The sequence below is a fragment of the Ixodes scapularis genome, unplaced genomic scaffold (assembly GCF_016920785.2).
Source record: "Ixodes scapularis isolate PalLabHiFi unplaced genomic scaffold, ASM1692078v2 PGA_scaffold2__306_contigs__length_199485367, whole genome shotgun sequence".
In the NCBI taxonomy this organism is placed as follows: domain Eukaryota; kingdom Metazoa; phylum Arthropoda; class Arachnida; order Ixodida; family Ixodidae; genus Ixodes; species Ixodes scapularis.
This window is the reverse complement of record NW_024609857.1, coordinates 99,531,323-99,552,077: the sequence shown is the minus strand read 5'-3', so window position 1 is coordinate 99,552,077 and position 20,755 is coordinate 99,531,323. Positions and strand designations below refer to the sequence as shown.

Below are 20,755 nucleotides of genomic sequence, written 5' to 3'. Positions count from 1 at the left end.
GGAAATATATATATATATATTTTTTTTTTATTACTGAGTGTCAATCAAAGCTAACTGATATAGCTTCTGCAAACATTGTGAAGTTATTCGTTAATTCGCTTAAATGTGAATAAAACAACTAGATTGATCATGTTCGCAATTGTAATAAAACGGGAATTTGTGTGCCTGCTTGATGAGGTGAAAATGGCTAAATAACTGTTTTTAAATACGAGACGAGAGTGCCAGCTTCTAGCACTTTAAATACTATGTTTAGAAACTATAGAACGTTCTCCATTCTGTATAGTTCCTAAAAAAATGTTCCAAGGTAGATGCGTGGTGAAATTTGGACTGTTCTGCTTCCCCATTGAATCTCCAATTTTGAGAATTATATGTCTAAGGTGCAAGATATTTTATGCCTAGAGGACTGATGCATCTGTTGCAATGTTTCTATCCAACTACAGTGATTTTTCTGGCTCTCCTAGACCACTGCTACCAGTTCCAGTATCTCAACGTTGGGACGCTGAGGCACTGTCGTGACCATGTTCCAGGGGTTGGCACTGGCTGCCACTCGGGAAGCAGTGACGATCCAGGCACATGTGGCCACAGTCCATGGGACCGCCGTGTCCCCACGGATCCTGTGTAACCACGTGTTCCTGATAGCATCAAACATCCTCGTACCTTACCCAACTCAGGACATCATTTTGCAGGGAACTGCACGTCGATCAGTAAATTCCGTACATGTGACGACCTTCCCAGATTCTCGGCATCACTTCCAACTTCTTGTAGTTCAGCCTACTACTGGCTTAGAGAATTAGAGTGGACGCATTGGCTATGGTTTCATTTACTTCATGCGCGAGTGAAGCTGAAGCTATGAGCATGAGCATGTTGCCCTGAACGATGCTTCCGAGATAGACTAGTCACACTAGATAGAGTTGGCCAACTGTAACACGACCTCTCCACACACGTATCTAAACACTTCCCCTCTACAAATCATTCCGAACACAACATGCGAGTATGCGTCGGCAAATCAGGTTTCAACACACCCACCTCACGCAAAAAGGAAGAAACAGATTAATTTTTAACCTAAAGACGGAATTCCCTTCCTGTCACAAGGAACTTTCTTTCAGCTATTGGACATTCCCCTTTCACCCGCTCCGCTCTCTGTCCCTTTTTTTTCTTTATATATATATATATTTAACCTGGGTGGTGACGAGGGGTGCCCTACGCTCCCCCCCCCCCCCCCCCCCCCGGCCCGCATTCCTCCACTTGTTGACTTGCAGGCCTCTTGCACCTTACTCGGCAACTTTTCCTCCCTCTCTGACTCCATGACGTCATACCTGTCAAGTGTTACCTTCGCCTTTTGTATATACATTGTATATATACTTTGATCTGTCGTCTCCCGTTTTAGTATACCTGACGAAGACCGTTTGGTTGAAACGTCGTTCCACTCCTTCCCTTAGGCACTTCTTTTTCCCTTTATACTTGTACTAATATACCAACAGTGCCCGGCAGAACCCCGCATCTTTATATGGAAGAACTCTTGAACGGCCTTGAAGGAGTGTAGGGTATTTCGGATGGCATTCTCATTGGCGGACAAACGGTAGCTGAACACGACGATTGACTGCAGAGGGTGCTGCAGCGCATCCAGGACAACGGCCTGCGCCTGAACGCTAACAAGTGCACTTTCTGAGTCAAGGAAGTATCGTACCTGCGGTACCGTACCAACAAGCACGACGTCAGTCCCTCGGCCGAAAAGGTGGAGACCATCAAGAAAGCTCCGGAACCGAGGAACACAACATAACTAAAGTCATTCTTGGGAGCTCTGAACCTCTATGGTCATTTTTTGAAGGGGGCCGCCTATATGTTGGAACCCTTTATCGCCTTCTGGATAAGGATAATGTGTGGGCCTCGACGAAGACGGAAGCAAAGGCGTACAAGCGCGCCAAGGGTCTGCTAGAATCCTCAGATGTTCTAGCACACTACGATGTGTCACGTCCCATAGTGCTGGTCTGCGATGCCTCTCCGTCCGGGCTAGGAGCTGTACTGAGCCAAGGGGGAGAAGATGGCATGAAAAGGCCTGCTTCGTCGGCCTGTTCTGGAACGTCTGACATCATCACTGACAGTGCCACTGGTATCTTGGGTCAATACCAGTGGCAGCCCTGATGCTGGCTATTGCACGTCCTCGTCAGCCCCACACAATTCTTTTATTGCTGCTTTTTCAAAAGGTATCTCACACAGGTTGCTCTTTCTGCGGTGCTTTTGCACTGCACGTCTGAAAACAAGTGAGGAGAATGTCACACAAGTGGCCATGACTGAAAGGAACTGCGACTTGTTATTTAGAGGCAGTTATCCCAGGAACTTGTACATTTTTCTGTAATGTAGCCAGATCACTTTGCCTACTTGTATGGTGGCCTCCGGCAGCAGATGTTTCCTGTAACATGTAGATATCTTAAGTGCCAACTGTGCAGCAACTGTATTCAATGTATATGTGCAATACCTTATCAAACGATTTTTAGGATGTTTTGGAATAAAATTGTGCACATATCATGTATACACATGTATCATATTTAGCCTTGAAACAGTATGGGATTATCCAACATCAAAGAAAGCTAGAAATAGACACATTCAGAGACTGACTTTATGCAGCATTTCTTTTTATTTCTTTTTGGAGCATGTCAATGGGAATGTAAAACCGGTAGAAGTTCACGGTTGCGAATACCTGCACTACGCTTATTAGAACAACATACCTATTACAAGATTTGTACCACTTAAAGAAAAGTAACGTCTTTTTGTCGTCTTGCATTCTTTCCAGAATCTCTACCCGGCGGTAGTACATTTGACCAGGCATGTCAGCCAACCTCGGGAGCTGTTGCCTGAGCAACAAACACGAAATTTAAAGCGCTGCAATACGAAGGCAGCTATAATAGTATGAACAACGACCAAACCGGACGTGCAATGAACTCGTTCGAGGTACGCAGTGCTGCGACGACCCACACACGCAAAACAAACACAAGGCGGCCGTCCGCTCCGCTAATTGTTTTGCGTGCTCACGTTGGTTACGCCCACCGTCAAAGTTATGTCTTACCCAAACATGTTCCTTGAGTTTTCGGTGTTGTGAATGACTGCGACATCTGTCTTGAGGAAACCGAGGGCTTCTAAAAACGCCCGAATGCCGGTGGAGAACCCGCCGTTCCGCTTCTGCTACCGAAGACATTCGAGCTGCTCGTCTCACATAGTTGTGCCGACTTCTCGTGGGTGGTATAATTGACAGGTGGCCTCTTCTTGCCGGCAGGCGCTCCTTCCGACATTGTAAAAACGCGTAAATGTTAAGCGCAACTGGAACCAACGAACCAACAGCCGACCGAGGCGAGCGCAGGACAGTTTCAGCGGTTTGGAGCCATTAGGCCTACTGGATAACTGGAGCCGTGAGTAGGTTAAAGAATTAGAAACGTAAAGTGTGTACAAAACATGCGTTCAACAAATTATTTTCGTAATTAAAACGATGTAAAAATTGTTTCCGCAATATATGCCTTCTTTTTTTTCTTAAAGCAATCCTGTAATATGTGTCGAGAGCTGCCAACGAGAGTGCGGTTTGCGAGCCGCAAATGAGTTTGGGGAACTCAGTTTACCCGAAATGGCATTTAGGTTGAATGCCATTTGAGTTGCCGTGTGGCAGTACATAAATGACATTTACACCGAATGTCATTTGGCGTAAATGCCATTTTAGCTGCCGTCTGAGAGGGGCATTAGAGTGCACAACTTTGGCAGGTGCCACAGAGCTCGGTGTTTAAGCAGGGCGGCTTGGAATCGAAAGCAGTTAACGACAGTCACAGATATCTAACAGAAACGTCCCCAAGGAAACGCTAAGCATGCACTACGCGGAAGAGAGACACCTGTCTGTTGAGAGGAACGAGTCGCTGGTAATCAAGAGTGGGTAACAGCTAGGGGATAGACATTCAAAGGACGGTGAAAAGCGTAGTTTTTGTTAGAAAAACCTTGTCTGTGTTCTTGGAAACCTAAAAAAGACTGAACTGCTAACGCACTTCTTAGTTTTCGCTCACTATTCGCCACTTTAATAAAATCTCAAGATATATTCGTTCTAGTGACTGAATGAAAAGAAACAGAACACATAAACGCTCGTTATGATAAAAAGAAAACTGAGATAAATTGAGGCGCTATCAGCGAAACTAATAAGACATGCTATCTCGTTTCAGCCTCTGCGTTTTGAAGGAGAACGCGAAAAGATTATTTGCAATCAATTTATCGTTCACTAAGGCACAACTGAAAGATAACTTTGGGTGAATTCTAGTGTCGCCGGCACTCCCGGGTGGTATTTGGCGTTCAGGCAGTAGTACGCGGAAAATGGACCTTTATTGTCTAGATGGAGGAGAGGCCCTCAAAGAAGCTGCACCATCAAGTAAGATAACGCTCGTGCAGTCGAACATGCTCCTGCCTGAACATTTTTATTGGCTTTAGACCTAGTTGAGAATCGATAGAATTGCTCACGTCGCACTTATGTGTAATGTCAGAAAATATGCGCTGTTTATATGAACAAGATATACCGGCGGTTTTTCTACTTCAGAAAACAAATGAAACGATTTGAACAAAAACAATTATTGTAAGAAGAGATTATGTTGGGCACCAAACTAGTTGGAAAAACTTCCCGCAACTAATTTAACTATTGGCGACGTGAGCAATCGAAAGCTTCGCTGTGGTCGGCCCACCACAATTGGCCGAATGCTGACTACGACGTCAGCAAAGGATCTCATCGACGGAAATAAGAGGAATATAAGAACTTTAATTTTGATGGTGTTGGCAGTGTTGCTTTGAGAGCGCTATGATTTCAGGCTTCCACCATGCCCATTACCAACACCATCGAACTTGTTGTTCACAAGGTAATGACGTCACGAAAGATAACCGAACGAGGGCGCTACCGTAACATCTCGCCGCTAATAAGCAAAATGCGCGAGGACACCGATGCCGTGTTCGGAATAACAACGTCGCGTTATGTACGTGCATGTTCAGTATATTATCAAGTTTAAAAAAAAAAAAAAACATACCAAAGAAAAATATAAAAAAAGTACATATAATTTTCGGTCGCTACCGAGTGAGTATTGTTCTAAAGCTGGGGCTGCACTGCTTGTACACCATTTAAATGGAGGGCCAGCCACCGCAAAATCACAGCTTCAGATGCTCTGTGTTAAGCCAAGCATGATTCGGCCGTCATGTGGCTTAAGAAGTACAGATATCGTCGTGAATCGCATTGAAATCTGTCTTCCACGTACCTTTTGTGTAATGCAAATAGCAAACTGACCCCGACCTAAATCATTACCTGTGGCTTCATAGGCCTCCTAAGAATCTGTTTTCGCTGTGAGATTGCACATCCAGCTTACTATACCAGCCGCGTTCGAAATTTGTGTGGAGCTTGGTATGCGGCTATGCCCCCTTCTATTTATTCCGCCTATGCATTGCCCGCTATGAACTATGTAAGGCTGTTTCGTACATTTGCGTCGGTAGCGTCTCGAACAGCCAAAACGATAGCTATATACTACAGGGATAACCGTGTTTCGGAATTGATTGAGAAAGTTGATTTGCGTATTGCTTGTCGCGTTCTGTAGGCCATACTTGTCGCAGTGCCTCCGTCGTTGCTGTCCTTTTAGTGCTTCTCACGCAACCAACGCTCATACCAGAACCAGGCAATATATTGTCTTGATCAAAGTGAAACACGTCTCTTTTTTTCTGTTAGGATGCTTGCTCACTTTTTGCATGAAACTGAGCCCTCACAATCTCTGTTAGAAACACAAACACGAGAGAAAACATAGACATCATTTGTTCCCGAAGCAGCGCTGGCAGGAGCTGGTATTCTTGAACTTGGTATGCCGTCTTGCATCTCTCGCTTGTCGTACCGGCTTCTCTTTTTCCTCTTCTAGCTAAGAGCCGCTTTCTTACGAGACATGGCCGTTCCTTTACAAGCGCTGTTTGCCACGCCGGGGGTAGAGTTCGGTTCTCGCCGTAACAAAACAGCTCACAGACAAAAATCGCGATGGGACCGAGAGGGGTGCTCACGTGCTTGAACGGGGTGTTGACGGACGATCTACGACGACGGTGGCGAAGGCGGACAATAAATCAAAGAACGTGTTACAGTGTTAACGTGTCGTGACCCATTTGCACTGCGCCCATAGAAGAGAAGAAAGATAAGCGCGTAAGGTGGAACGAGCCAAGAGAGCTCGAAAGACACGGAACGACCGGCGGATAATAACCTGTCTCAGTGATCGCCGCTACCGTTCATGGATTCCGCACATGTAATGTAAATGTTGTAAAGTATTGTAGCTAGAGCAGTAAAGAGTTACGTACCGCGTATTCTACAAATTGTTGACCCGGACATGATGACTGGTTTTGGTTTGCATTGTTTGTAGGCCGTGTTGGTATCGAGATAGGCAGCTTTAAAGGGACCATGAAGGCAATTAAATTTTTTTTTTAAAGAAGGTGTTTTCGGAAGCATTGGGGTCCTGGCATGCCACAGAATATTTTCTAGAACGTTGTGACCCTTATTTCTGTACCTGCAAATAAATTTGCGAAACCGAAACAAACATTCAGCTTTCTTCCCTTTTTCGCCTCTGGAAAGAGAAGTGACGTCAGGGAGCACTGTCGGCATCGGTAGGATTTAGTGCACACTCAGTGTGGTTCCCGTGGTTCGCTCTAGTGCACGGTGGTCTGTGAAGAAAACCTGGAAGAAATGGACGACAACACCAAGCTCGCAAACGAGCTTGAGCTCCCGTTCAGCGACCTCACGCCGACTGAACGGGAGATGCTGCTAAGGACGCAGAACTCTGGATTGGCGCTTTACGAGGGCGCCCTAGACCTACCACCAACTCCTCGGTCACCGCCTCCAGAGCGACTCCCCGCCCTACTTTTACCCAGACTCCGGCTAAGGTGAAGGTGCTGCTCAAAGTCTTCTGGTCGGAAATGCAATGAACAAATCCTGACACCGCTGTCCACAGCTCTACGCAAGACGACGGCGCGCAACCAAATGCTGCGCATTGCTGCATCAGTCGGCAGTTTATGCAAACTAACGTCGCCCGATCGACCGCACGTCTTTAGCCGACCTTTCGCGCAACCTACTAGTGCACATAAACGCGGCATGATTCGTGAGACACCAGTTCGCAAAGCGAACACGAGACGACGCACGAAACCAAAACCAAAAGTCCGCCGCCCCCGGCCGCTTGTACCTTTTCCTTTTTTTTTTTTTTGTCCATGGTTGCTCGATGCTTTTTACGCACCCGAGGTAGCAGTTCGGGATGCGTTCAACCAGTGACAAACGGAGGGATCGCTTCAGATTATGCTTTTATACACGGTATGAAACCTATTAATTCCTAACCACAACTTCAAAAGATTATCCAACGTTCAAATAAAAATTTTTCATCACATCTCACCACCGAAATCGAAACCAAGAGCGCGTCTATCGTTTGAACCAATCGCCAGACGAGGTGCCCTTTGTCGTCACGCTTCGGCGCACTTTAGTTCACCTTTCTGCCGCCGCCTCGGTGGGGTCTCAGGCATCGTTCCCGGCGCTATTATTACCGCGCCTGTTTGCTCGATTGGTGCGGCACCCAAACTTCTGTTCGGGCTAGAACTTGGTCAACAGTATCTGAGACGTGCCTGCCATCCATTTCAATCGTCGAATAAAACTTCGCAACTGCCTTCATGGTCCCTTTAAGTCAATCCAATGAGACATTTTCTTCTCGATTGCTAATTTACAGTGTGAAGTACTTACGATGTCGCTAGAGTACCTTGGAGGGGCTGTCATAAGGCGGTTGTAACGGTTTTCGCACCGCCTCATGTCGTATCAGAACATGCGAATAGATATGGAGGTCTGGATAGCTAGGTTCGACATTGTACATGTTCCTTTTTTTAGCACACGGAAGTGACGTCATCACGTCTGATTGGTTGGAAGCAAAAGTGACGTAATTTCCCTAGAAAGATGTGGGCGGAGCCGGCAAAACTGGGCGGAGTCGGCTACCGGACGTGACAACAAAATGACGTTTCGTTTTGTACCGAGTACGTTTCAAAAGGTACTTGCTCGGAACTAGGTGTCATTGGCAGCATGTTTTCGGCGGCGAGGCGTCGCCGTCTCGTCAATTCGACTTTTTCTTTAATAGAGCTTTTTTTTCGCCGGAAAGGCTGTATCGGGAACACCGCGATGCATTCGAGCTCCCGGAGGAGATCTTTCGGAAGCAATACCGCCTGCCCAAGATCGTGGTGCGGTGGTTGTGCGACGAACTTCGCTAGGAACCGGAGGTGAGGAGAGTGCGTACCTCGTGGACGGTCATGACTGTGGAGCTTCAAGTGTTGTGTGCACTGCGCTTCTACGGCACGGGGAGCTTCCAAGGCATGGTGGCGAGCGACGAACACGTAGCGCGGGACCAAAAGACAGTCAGCGTTGCGGTCTGCGCCGTGTCCGTCGCTATCGTGCGTCGTCTCGGGGTCCAGCGTGGCTGGATCCACTTCCCCGAGACGCCGAGCGAGAGGTTCGACGCGGAGAAGGGCTTCAAGCTGCTCGGCAGGATACCCGGCGTCATCGGTTGCGTGGACGGGACCATGGTCTCCATCGTCGGCCCGTCCAAGAACGACCCCACCGCCACGAAGGCGGCGTACTGGTGCCGTAAGTACTTCTACGCCCTCAACGTGATGGTGGTAAGTACACTCATGTTACGTTGTCAAAACACGCCCCAAATCTCTAGAAAAAAAACAACGTATTGCCGATACGGTTTAAGTATGCCGTTTTATGACTGCGGGCTGTGGGGTCTCACGACTGCGCGAGCGTGTGCTCTACGTAGCATGTGAGCCGTGAGACGCTTCTCCCAAAAATAATTCTTGTCTGCTAAAACGTGCAAGCTTCCGTAAAAAAAAAAAAAACATATTATTTTTGTTTCAAGGTAGTTAGTTGTGCCTTGCATCCAGGAAGGTGTGTTGACATGCATGTGTCAGACAAAATAACTTAAAAGGTTCTGATATTGCGACTGCTTTGTGAACCATAAGTACAATCTACTACTTGTGGATTCAGGTAATTACATGTCAATATCTCTCTCACTTTCAGGTGTGTGACGCCGACTGCCGGATAATGTGCATCGACCCACGGTATCCCGGGTCGGTGCACGACTCCTTCGTGTGGCAATTTTCCTGGCTCCGAAACCAACTCGAGCAAGGGCAGCTGCCACGCGGCGGCCGGTTCCTGCTTGGTGAGCATACTAAATTCATTCCTTACGCACATGGTGGCTCCCACTGCTTGAAAGCCACAGTACCACACGTACTGTACTTGTTGTGAGGCACACAGACACAGTTGCTGGAAATCCTTGAAGTGAGACAACACCCAAAGTTTGGCCATTAATCTCTGTTTATGTCCACATAACTCTCACACTCTGCAGGCTACGAAAGCCACACTACACCAATCTCACGACAGTGATAGACTGCGCAAGGCATGCGACCGCAGTGCGAGTCGCTGTCCGTTTCGGCCCACTCACTGTTACTGTCTGCCTGTACCCTCTTGCTGGTTGGTTTTCGCATGAAGTTGGAGCTCTTTCACTGATCCCTGGGGGCTCGCCTGGTCGCTTTGACGGTCGTCAGTTTGTACGGAATGGGATCAATTCCTCCTTGGCCACTTGGGGCTCGCCAAATCTGTCCTCGGGTCGTCTCTGTCCCACACACTGGATCCTTTTCCCTGACCCTTCTTCTTCGGTCTGCCTATCTAGCTCCTCCTATTAGACCCTACCGTGTCCCAACAGGGCCTGACTCCTTTCCAATCTAACCACCCCCTCTCTTTTCCCCATCTCCAACTCCACCGAGGATTAGAAAAGAGGTTCGTCGAACTGGCGCCTTATCCCCTTGCTTGCCAAAGACAAGGCCAGCGTGTTCTGCTCTGCCCGTGCCTAAGGTCACGGCCGCACTCCCAAAGGCAACAGAGCTTTTATCTGTCGGATGCAAGGGCCTAATAATGCACTTGCATACAACACAGCACCCCTAAGGAATCGTGCACACATCCCATACAACCCACCAGGAAAACACATAGTCACATGAAATATCAGGGAGTTTGCAGGCAAGCTGGTGCTAATTAATCATAATGTAAACTGATACTGTAGTGCAGAAATATTAACACACTTTTAAGTCACACTTAAGTTACATTATAATTGACATAGTTGCACACAGCTGTTTTTGCTGTTTTCTTGCCTTTCATTTTAAAAAGTAAAGAATGTAATATGTTTCATCCTCTACATGTGCAGGTGACAGCGGCTACCCCTTGGAGCCTTGGCTCATCACCCCTGTCCCCGGGAAACACGTGACCTCCACCATTTGCGGCCGGTTTAATAAGGCGCATTCCTCGATCACGTCTGTTGTGGAGCGCTGCATCGGGCTGTTGAAAAACAGATTCTGGTGTCTGCAAAGGCACCGGGCTCTGTATTACCACCCTTCAACAGCCACCGCCATTATTTCGGCATGTGCAGTGCTCCACAACATCTGCCTTGCATCGAGCGAGCCAGAACCGGAGTCAGACTCCGACCCTGAAGAGTCAGAGTTGGAGTCTGAGCCGAGCTCGGACGGTTCTGAGCCGAGCTCGGAGAGGTCAGCTTCGGCTCCCGAGAGGCTGGCTCCTGCCGGCCCTCCGGTCGGCCTTCCGGTCGGCCTCTCGGACAGGGGGAAGGCTCTGAGGCAGCGCCTTGTCGCCCGGTTCGGAACCCGCCGCGGACGTGCCCGTGCGGAGCGCCACACGCAAGGGGTCCGCCGCCACGACGGTAGTCCCGACCACCAGGGACACCGTCGGGAAGCCCCTCAGCGCCCTCGCCGCGGTGGTGCCCAGCATGGACGCCGCCAGCGACAGGGGACCTCTTGCCACCACGACTGAGGTCCTGACCACCAAGGACTCCGTCACATCCTTGCCCTCAGTGAAGCCCTCCCCGTGGAAGCCGTAAAGTGCACACTTTGCTTCCTGCTCCACAGTCATGGCCGTCCACAAGCTACATACTCTCTTCAGCTCCTACACCTTGTGAAGTTCGTCGCACAGCCAGCGTGCTGCCTCCGGATACGTGTCGAGTGCATCGCGGTGATATCGATACAGCCTTTTCTTATTTTTATGAGCAGAAGGCACGAGACGCAGTCGACAGTGACAGAAAAGGTTCGCAGGTTTAGTTGCCAGACCAACAGGTCATCTGGATTGCCCCTGCAAAGAACTGAGAATTCATTTAGATTACCTCTAGAAAGAAATGCTTGCTTTAGCAGGGATATTGTTGTCGTGGACATTGTTTCATATTACAAATGCTTCAAAGCGTCCTGCCTTCTGCTTCATTTCATTATCTCTTTTATGGCACTTCATCAAAGTTAGGTGATTGTGTTATCTTAAGACAGTGCACAGGTAGTTTCTTTTGAAAATTGCTTTATTTCTTAAAGAAAAACCAACGGAGCCCTGGACTAAGGGCCCCGACCGGGACTCGTCAGTCTCCTAACCTTTTGAAAAATAAAGTTATACCACCACCACCACCACCTGTGACTTCATGAATAAAAGTGTGACAACATGGAATGTAATATTTCATTCATGGAAGTAAAACTGAGCATTGACTGAAATTGGGCAGTCTGAAGTATATATCACAGATATCTTGTTGAACACTCTGGTCTTATTTGAGCACAATAGTTAAATCTCGAAAGGAAAAACAATATATATATTCTCTGACTAGCATACTACCATATAAACACTAGACCACTCTGAAAGAATTATCACAGATGTTGCTCCAAACATTCTTATTTGAGCTTTGCAATAGAAAGTTCTCGAAAAATACAAAAATTATTTCTGACTAGAGATGCACCATATAAACACTGGGTCATTCTGAAGAAATATATCACATGTTTTAAGGACACTATGAAGCACATAGTCTCTAGATTGCATATTGTCAGACATATGACAATGCTACATATAAAAAGCATAAAGACCAAGTTCAATGCTGAGGTAAGACAAAATGAATGTAGCTGCTATTGCAACCCATGACTAGACTGCAGGCCTCTTAAGCTCTCAATGAAAAATTTCTCGACACCTGACAGGAATGGAAGAACACTTCCTATAGTTAGCGACGGGTTAAGAATTTAACGGAGGCTTCTCCCACCTCTTCCCACTTCAGCAGAGCAAAGGCTGGAGAGGAGCTTGCTTCCTCTCTACTGTTCGCTCTGCTAAAGTGCAAAGAGGTGGGAGGAGCTTACACTTCACTGTTAACCTGTTGCCGAGTATAGCTGCCGCTGTTCGTCAAACACGAGACATGGCTTGCTTTGGCATAAATTCGTTGTTGCCCAGCCAATGTTTTCTACTTCCTTCACGGGTCATAGCCAAGGAAAAAGGACTAAGCGAGCTCTTGGCAATTGCTGTAATCTGACTATTGCGCCAATCTCAGGCTGCAAAATTAAATGGCCGGCTTGGCCATGTGGATTAAATAAAATAAATAAATAAATAAATAAATCTAATGTTCACTTTCAGGGGGGGCGGGGGTTGTGACTGTGGCCAGGGCTGCGGCCAGGGCTGCGGCCAGGGCTTCGGCCAGGGCTGCGGCCGGAGCAGCGGCCGGAACAGCGGGGCGAGCCGGGGCTGCGGGGGGGGGGGGGGGGGGGCTGCGGGAGGGGCCGGGGCTGCGGGGGGGGCCGGGGCTGCAGGGGGGGCCGGGGCTGCGGGCTGCTCCAGCGCCCTGCTGGCCAGGGAGGAGCAGTTGGACCAGGGTGCTGTGGGTGTTTTCTTGTCCCGAGGCCGCCCTGTCAAGGTTTGCAGAGATCCGCTCCAGGACCTCCAGGAGCTGAAATGGCAAAGGAGTTTCATTAGCATTGGGCAGCATATTTCCATACACCCACAGTCTGCCAAGACCTTGCTCATGCCACAGCTGTGTCATTCTGCACCATTGTGGACATGCACTGCTTTCTGTGGCCTCGTGGCAGCACCTTGGTCTTAACCTTGTTAGTTGTAAGTGCGTGTAAGGTTAAGTTTGAGCCTGTACCCGGCCTCGGAACCCCCTCTCCTCTGCAGCCTGGTCCACGTTCTGCTGCAGCAGCAGGGCTTGTTGCTCCACGGCCTGGATGGCAGCCGCGTCGTGCCGCTCCTGCCTCGACTGCCGGGGGGGGGGAGGGCGCGAGGCACGGTGGGCCGCACCCACAGCCCCCGGCTTGTCGTTGTGTCTGCCAGGAAACCGAGTATGGGTGATGATGGTGCTCATACCTGCACCACTGATGATAGGTCCCAGATGCCCTAGCAAGAGAGCTTACCACGTGAGGTGGAGGGCACCGGCTCGGCTGCCATCTGGCGCCTGCTGCTGCTTGGCCTCTCCTGGAAGGGGAATTTATAACAACTCGTGAGAACACACAGCCTTGTCTGTGCTTCCCATGTGTTGAAAAAACATTTTGACGAGCATGCATCCTACTCGGAGGAGAACATTTTGAGAATGCCACCTCAGAGGCACTCTCACTTTCTTTTTTTGACAACGTTTCCATTGATTACCGGGATATATGTCTAGTGCTAGCACATCATCTTCCCAAAAATTACAAGCCAGACACCATAGGGATTTATTGCAACAGCCAGGGGCGAGGTGGCAAAAATGACGCTTGTCCCTGTTTGGGTGTCAAACATTAGATTTCGCCACTACATGGACAGATGCAATGTCTTCCGCTAGAGCTCCTAATATTTGCAAAAGGTCAACGTGTTTCTTAAATGCACCCTCATTGATATTCCGCGGTGCAGCGCATTGGTGACCGCTGCCCTGCACTCTTTGTTAACATGATGGTAATTGTTGAAGTACGTACCTGCTGGTCGCCCGTTTCACCGGGAACCCGCACCCCAGAAGCCCCGAGTGCCGAATCTGTGCCCACTAGCGTCAGGATCCTGGCCAGGGACTGCGCTAGTGGGCGCACGGTGGAGCTCCCGCCCCCGGTCCTTCTGTTGATAACGAAAACGACTGAATAAATTTCATTGCACTATCAGCAGACTACAAAGATTAGATTACCTTGCGGTCTCGTTGAGCTGTGCAGCTCGCTTCCGCACCTTCATCACGCGCCGGGAGCAATGCTCTTTCCATTGCTTGTAGCTCTTGGTCGGAGGCCCCAGCGCGTTCAGGCGCAGAGCGAGCTGCTCCCAAAGCCGCCGCTTGTCGTCCCGCGTAAGGGCGGCGGAGAGGTCAGTGGCGTTGCGCGCGAGCGACGGGTGCTCACACGTGAAGGAGAGTTGCTCCTCCTTCTGAGCAGCCGTCACTCGCGCGCTCCTCGTTGGTCCCGCCGACCCCTACGCTGCCCCCGGCACCCCCGGCTCCTCGTTGTCCGACCGGTCCGACATTTTGGTTTGAAGAAGGCGCGTGGCGCACATCCTGCATAACATTGGAACAACTTTCTCTCCAATTAATTCTTGAATGGATCCAAAAAAGCGGTTTGTTTTAACAACGCCCAAAAGGTTTTGATTGTTTTTCAATACTTTTACCTGTACTAGAACAGATGCGACGGCCAGCGACGCACAGGATTGGTTGCCGTTCCTTCGCTAAACGCAGGAACTGCTCCCCGCGTCGTAGTAAATCCTACCCCGTATCCCGCGCGTAGGGACGCCTCAGGGAATGCGTAGCTACTTCCGCTCGTCGGTGGTTGGCTCCGGACGTCGCTCAAACGGGTGACAGGTGTCAAGTTTGCGATGACGTAGCGGCGTCAAAGTGGGCAGAGCCGCCACGTGAGTGTTGCTAGGATACGTTCCTCCTTTCCATTACGTCACTTCCATGTACCTTTTCCCAAATGTCCAACCTAGCGATCCTGGGCATATAAACACTATCGGTGGCTTGCTTGCCGCCTGCCGAAGGTCTGAGTTGTTGCATTGTTGCACGAAGGCGAGATGCGTGATCTATATTGTCGGGTATTTCAAGCTGTTCGGAAGGGTGAATGAACTCACCTGGCAGTCGATGAGGCATGCCGTATACGAGCTCAGCTGCACTGCATTCGATATCGGCTTTGAAAGCGGCTCTAAGGGCCGGTTGCACCAACGCCGCTTACCTTAACCCAAAGCGGCACTGTCCTAAGCCGGCTTAGCGCCCTAAACCGAGCTTAGGTAAGCACGGGTTTAAATTCCGGTTGCACCAACGTTAAGCCGGCTTTACAGACGCGCCCCTAGCTAAACGCTGGATTTGCGTAGGGAATCTAGGGACAAACAGAGCAAACTAGGGAACGCTCAGAGTGACGAATACGATTGGCGAAGAGAAATCACGTGATGTAAAAAAAAAAAAAAAAAACTGCCGTAGTAGTTGTCGTCGGCGTCTGCTTTTCGCTGTATTTCTTCGGTGAGTAACAAATTAAAGGTCTCCAAATTCAATCATTTTTTCGTTTAACTTTCAATAACAGAAGTCAAAGCTTCAAATAAACACGAATGCTCTTTACATCGTTATTGTGTGTTTAATATCGGTTGATAACAGGATATTTTGACAGTGGTAGTAGTTTTCGTGCTCACATTTTGAGGCGAAGGAGCCATCGGGGGCCCCAAATCTCACCGAACGCGAGAAGGACACTCTACTCGCTACATCACTGAACACAAAACATCATGGATATAAGTAGGCAGGTAAGATGACTACTAAAACCAAGTCAAGCCTGAGACCGATGAAGTTCAAAACAGTGACGAACTCGCCACGGCAGCTGCGAAAATGCCCGGAAATCGTCGAATAGAAGTCGTCGAGAGGTCAGGTCACGAGACCTTGCATCGACGGTACTCGTTGCTATCAGCAAGGTGACAGAACTGCACTGTACCGTCGTTGAACATCCCCTGCAGCCTCAAACGGACTTCAGTTTCACACTGTCGAGTTCAGAAAAAAAAAAAAAAAAACTCTCATTAGTACATTACATTGTGCCGATAAGAACGGTCGTCTCTTCGCATCACCTGTCCCAGCCTGCCCCGATACAGCAATGCACGAATCTAACATAGTAGTCGTTACGATTTGTCGTCGCCACGAATGAAAGATATAAAGCAAAATATTCCTAAAAAATCGCGATCACCAAAAACGTTACGGAGGACACAACAAGGCGCAACTTTCAACTGAATTTTATTGAAAACGTGTTCCGGTATATAGTCTCAACCATCGTCACAATGACAACAAACGACAAAAGTAAAGGGAAAACACCATCACAGAGCTCAACTCGGAAACAACAGTATCTCGTTCTCGGGAAACGAATGAAAGATATAAAGCAAAGTATATAAAAAAAATGCGATCGCCAAAAAAGTTACAGTTATGGAACGATACAGGTTTCTGAAACCAAGATTCTACTCGCGAGATAAGGAAAATTCACTGAAGATTGTCTCAAAACTCAGAAAACGAAAGAAATTTTCGCTGTTTTATTACTTAAAAGCGCCGCAATATATTGCAAACGGCAGAGGTGTCGACAATCAGCTGATCGCCGAGATCATGTACTGCCACTATTCAACGCGCTGATCAGGTTGAAGGATACGCGCTGCAAGTGTAGATAAACAAGGTGGTAAATAACAATACGCTACAGCTATGCGAAAATTAGTAAGTACATACGAACAAGCTCGTTGACAGAAGAACCAGCGGGAATGCAGACGTGAGCCCCACAGCTCCGTACGTTTCTCGGTTAGGGCTAACACGCCCTGAGAGTGGAGAGCCAACTTGAAAACAGGGGTCGATCAACACTTCACGCGACAATATTTTGCATCCTTGTCACAATCGAAAGTCATTTTGTCGAAACTTTCACGCTGATGTAGCCTAAAACACTTTGCATAACCAATTTTGTCCACCGCGTCGACCGTGACAAACCAGCCGCCATGTTTTTAATCCAGGATTAAGAAACAACTAGAGTCCCTGGAATACTGGCTAGTCTGCCGTCCGCGCTCCTCTCCCTATGGGGCGAGGTGTCGCGCCGATGATGACAGCGTAGAGGGCGGTGCGGAGAATCGGCGTGCTGTCAAACCGGTCGCGCCAGCCACGCCGGCCATGCTCCACGCGTAGTTTTGCAGGTAGAATGGCTGATATGGCTGGCGTTTTTGGTCACTTCGTAGATCTCAACGCATGATGTCGGGGAGAAAGCGACAGTCCCGCGACAGCACTTGCTTCGTGCCTGGCTGCAGGAGTGGATACCGCTCGTGCAAAGAAAAGTTTTCGCTGTTTAGAACTCCACAAGACTCCGCGAGGCTGCAAGAGTGGGCGTGCAAAATCAAGCGGGATGACAGAACCCTCGGCGAAGCCAGCGTCGTGTGTGAGAGACACTTTGAGCCCCAGTTCATCGAACGAACCTTCAAGAACGTCGTCCAAGGGCAAGTCATTGAGCTACCACGTAGTGTGCCGCAGCTGACGAAGGACGCTGTGCCGAGCGTGTTTCCGGACGCGCCCAAGTACTTCTCGAAGCCAGTGCCTAAAAAAAGAAAGGAACGTAACCTGTGTGATCAGGTGCCACTGCCACTTGTCAAGAGGCACTGCGTGGATGTAGAAATGCAACCTGATGCTGACCTGCCCATTAGTGATGCTTCTCGGGACACTGCTCTCATTCGTGAGTGCCTTGATCTGCTGCCTGCACCTCCGTGGACTAAGATCAACCTCGACGGCATTACAGATCAAATAACCTTTGCTCAATGCCATTTGAGTGAGGAAGGTGCTCTAGGTGTTTTGCACGTGAGCCGTCGCATTGTGCTTGATTTTGCTGCGCCACAGGGCTCAACTCCAAAAGCAACAGTCTATCTTCGTGGAAAGGAAATCAAAAATCAAAGTATAAGCAGCGCAAATGACGTCAAAGTCTTGTTGCACGAGATCGGAAGCATGAAGCTGTGCCCTGGCTATGGTCTGAAACCTATGACAAAAACTTTTGTTTGTTTCAATGGGTGCTACTTTTCAGCAAAATGCTCTCTGATTTCTGAATCGCCCTGCTTGGCGTGCAAGTATATGCGTAAACTGAGCCAAAATGCAGCCTCCAGGAAGAAAAGAATCATCAAAGCAAAAAAATCAGCTTCGAAGAGCCGTGCTTTACGGGTACTGAAGAGGAAATTGGCAAAAGCACAGAGTGCTGTTGAGAGCATGAAAAACGAGAACGAGCAGCTGTCGAAAACAGACTTTCAACAAAGGATGAGTGCTCTGCCTTCGAAACAGCAGCTTGCTGTTACAGCTTGCTTTGAAGCTGCCAGACGTAAGTCGGCAAAGGGCATGCAGTACACGAACGAGTGGCTTCTTGAATGCATATTAATGCGCATGAAGAGTCCGAGACTCTATGAACACATTAGACGACACAAGATACTTGCCCTGCCTGGACGGACGTGCCTGCAAAAGCGGATTCTTGGTTTCAAAGGCGGCTTCGGTTTTAACCAAAAAATATTTGAAGCCCTTTCTGAGAAGACGAAATGTATGGACAAGTTTGCATGCCATGGAGGCATTGTGTTTGATGAGATGAAGATTTCAGAGCACTTAGATGTCAAGTCAACTGGTGAGAACCTGTTCTTAAGTTGTGGCTCTTCACTGCTATAGTGTTTGTCTCTGCTGTGTACTTTATATGCACATTTGTTTTGCATTTCTAGGCGACTTAGAGGGATTCGTTGACCTCGCACAGTTTACTCCAGAATCACAGAAGGGGCAAGTTTGCGATCATGGGATGGTGGTTCTGTTCCAACCTTTCCAAGGTAAGCGATTCCATTCTGCTATTGCATTTATTGTGCTGCATTGCAGGCGTGAAACAAAACTTTTATTTATTGTCTTTTGGCTTCTTTCCTTGGGTCAGTGGACACAGGTCCTTGGTGTGTTTGCTTCACGTGGAAATGTTAAAGCTGACACCTTGGCCAAAATCATTGTCGAGGCAACAATCCTATGTGAAAAAGCCGGTCTTTTTGTAGACTTTGTCACCTGCGATGGAGCGAGCTGGAACAGGTCAATGTGGAGGATCTTTGGCATACGAGGTAACTCTAGGGATCAAATGCACTATTTTCTGCCTTTACCAGTCACTACAGTGCAGCTAAAGTTGGTTTCTATTAATTTAGGTACAGCGAAAGGAACAAGGTGCAAGACCCCACACCCTGTGAGACAAGCGCACCATCTGCACTTCCTGTCCGATTTTCCCCACTTGCTAAAAGATGTGAGGAACGCCTTCATAGCAAAGGGCTTCAACACTCCAGAGGGTCGCGCACATATTCGCCCTATCCAAGAAGCTTGGAAAATTGACAGCAAGACTGTTTCTTTGAAAGTAATGCCTTCCATTACTCGGGTTCATGTGAGCCCCAACTCTTTCGAAAAAATGAGGGTTGCGCCAGCTTTTCAGTTATTTGGTGACGCAGTCGTCAAAGGACTTTTTCTTTACCGCGCGAAGCTGGAAGCTGCATGTGGCTCAATAGAACCAACAGAAAGTTTTGTCAAGAGGATAAACAAAGTTATCAGGGTAATGTCCTCGCGATTCCCAAAGGCAGCCTTGTAAGCTAGCTCGCCAAACTACCAGTTTCTTAAAAAGTTCCTGGAGTACCTGAGAAAGTGGGAAAGCCACGCGAAATCTACTGTGGGTAGCTTTCTGAGTTCTAGCACAGCAGAAGGGCTACATGTGACAATTGAAAGCACGCTGCATCTGCTTGACTACATCAACACAATCGGGTTTAAATATATAATGACAGCGAATTTGAGCCAGGACAGGCTTGAGAACCTGTTTGGCGTCGTTCGACAGTCATCTGGTGCAAACGATCACCCTACTGCTGCCCAGTTCTTAATCACAGTCAATGCACTCGCATTTTACAATCTAGCCAGGCCACCCAAGTCAGGCAACTGCTCTCCAGAATTGATCAGCTCTCTCATTTCAAACGTTGGATTAGAGCTGCACAAGGAGCGAGCGATAGACATTTTGGACGGGCTGATCGACAAAGGAAAGCTTAATGACGCAGAAGAAGCACTCAGCTCTTGCACGCCGTCAGACCACAGTGCTTACGTAACAGAAAAAAGCAATGACTTGGTTATTTACTACATTGCTGGATATGTAGTCAGAAAGACAGTGAACAAGACTTCATGTGAGGTTTGTGTATCCTTCCTGCAAACTGACCAGTACACCGCCATGGAAGAGAATAAGGCTTCGTCATTTACAGCCCACTTCGACAATGGAGGTTTGATGTACCCATCTGGCCCCCTTAGGAACCTTATAACTCTCCTTGAAGATAGTTTCACAACTTATTTCAGCTTACACAAGCTCCACTCCAGGAGCATTAAGGACTTCTTTTCCTTCTTGGTGAAAGTAGAGTTTCCCACATTAGGTTGTCTAGCACATGAACACACCATAACAACAGGTGTAATAAAGTATTATGTACTTCTGCGTTTTCGATTTTACACGAAGGCGCTCAACAATGACAGGATGGCGAAACAGGAGCGTATGAAGCTACTGAAAGAAAGGAGGCTGAAGTAAGATGAAAGCGTGTATTATAAGTAGGGTTCTGCGTTTTCGGAGTTTATTCATTTTTTTTCCTCGATAGTGGGAGTGTTTTTGTTTTATTTTTCGGGGCTTAATTTTCTTTTCCCGATTTGGTGTTTTTTGTGTAAATTGGTTAAGTCATAACCAATTTACACAAAAAACACCGAATCTACAAAAAAAAATAATAACCCCCCTCCCAAAAAAGAAAAAGATATTTTGAGATAAAAAAAAATTAACTCCGAAAAGGCAAAACCCTAATTATAAGCAAGTGTTTTGTTTGTTGTTGTTTTTTTTTCCTGAAGCTACAAATAAGCTGCTTTAATGGTGACTCTGTGTTCGTTGTGGTATGTAGTCTGGAAAAAAA

The 20,755-nt window shown here is 48.1% G+C and overlaps 1 protein-coding gene and 1 pseudogene across 1 annotated transcript; both read left to right on the top strand.

Annotated features, from left to right (window-relative positions):
- The first annotated feature begins 17,459 nt into the window (after positions 1–17,459).
- LOC120850735 lies at positions 17,460–18,686 on the top strand. The gene is made up of 3 exons (XM_042291484.1): positions 17,460–18,441; positions 18,533–18,609; positions 18,681–18,686. Exons 1-3 carry the CDS (start codon positions 17,460–17,462, stop codon positions 18,684–18,686), a joined length of 1,065 nt encoding a protein of 354 aa, XP_042147418.1.
- Positions 18,687–19,102: 416 nt separating this feature from the next.
- LOC121045700 lies at positions 19,103–20,435 on the top strand (annotated as a pseudogene).
- The last annotated feature ends 320 nt before the right edge of the window (positions 20,436–20,755 follow it).

Bases quoted from the DNA above. Each gene is read 5' to 3' on its own strand.
- LOC120850735 (XM_042291484.1), top strand. From the start codon at position 17,460: ATGCAACCTGATGCTGACCTGCCCATTAGTGATGCTTCTCGGGACACT. The intron at 18,442-18,532 runs GTGAGAACCTGT...TTGCATTTCTAG, and splicing joins CTTAGATGTCAAGTCAACTG to GCGACTTAGAGGGATTCGTT.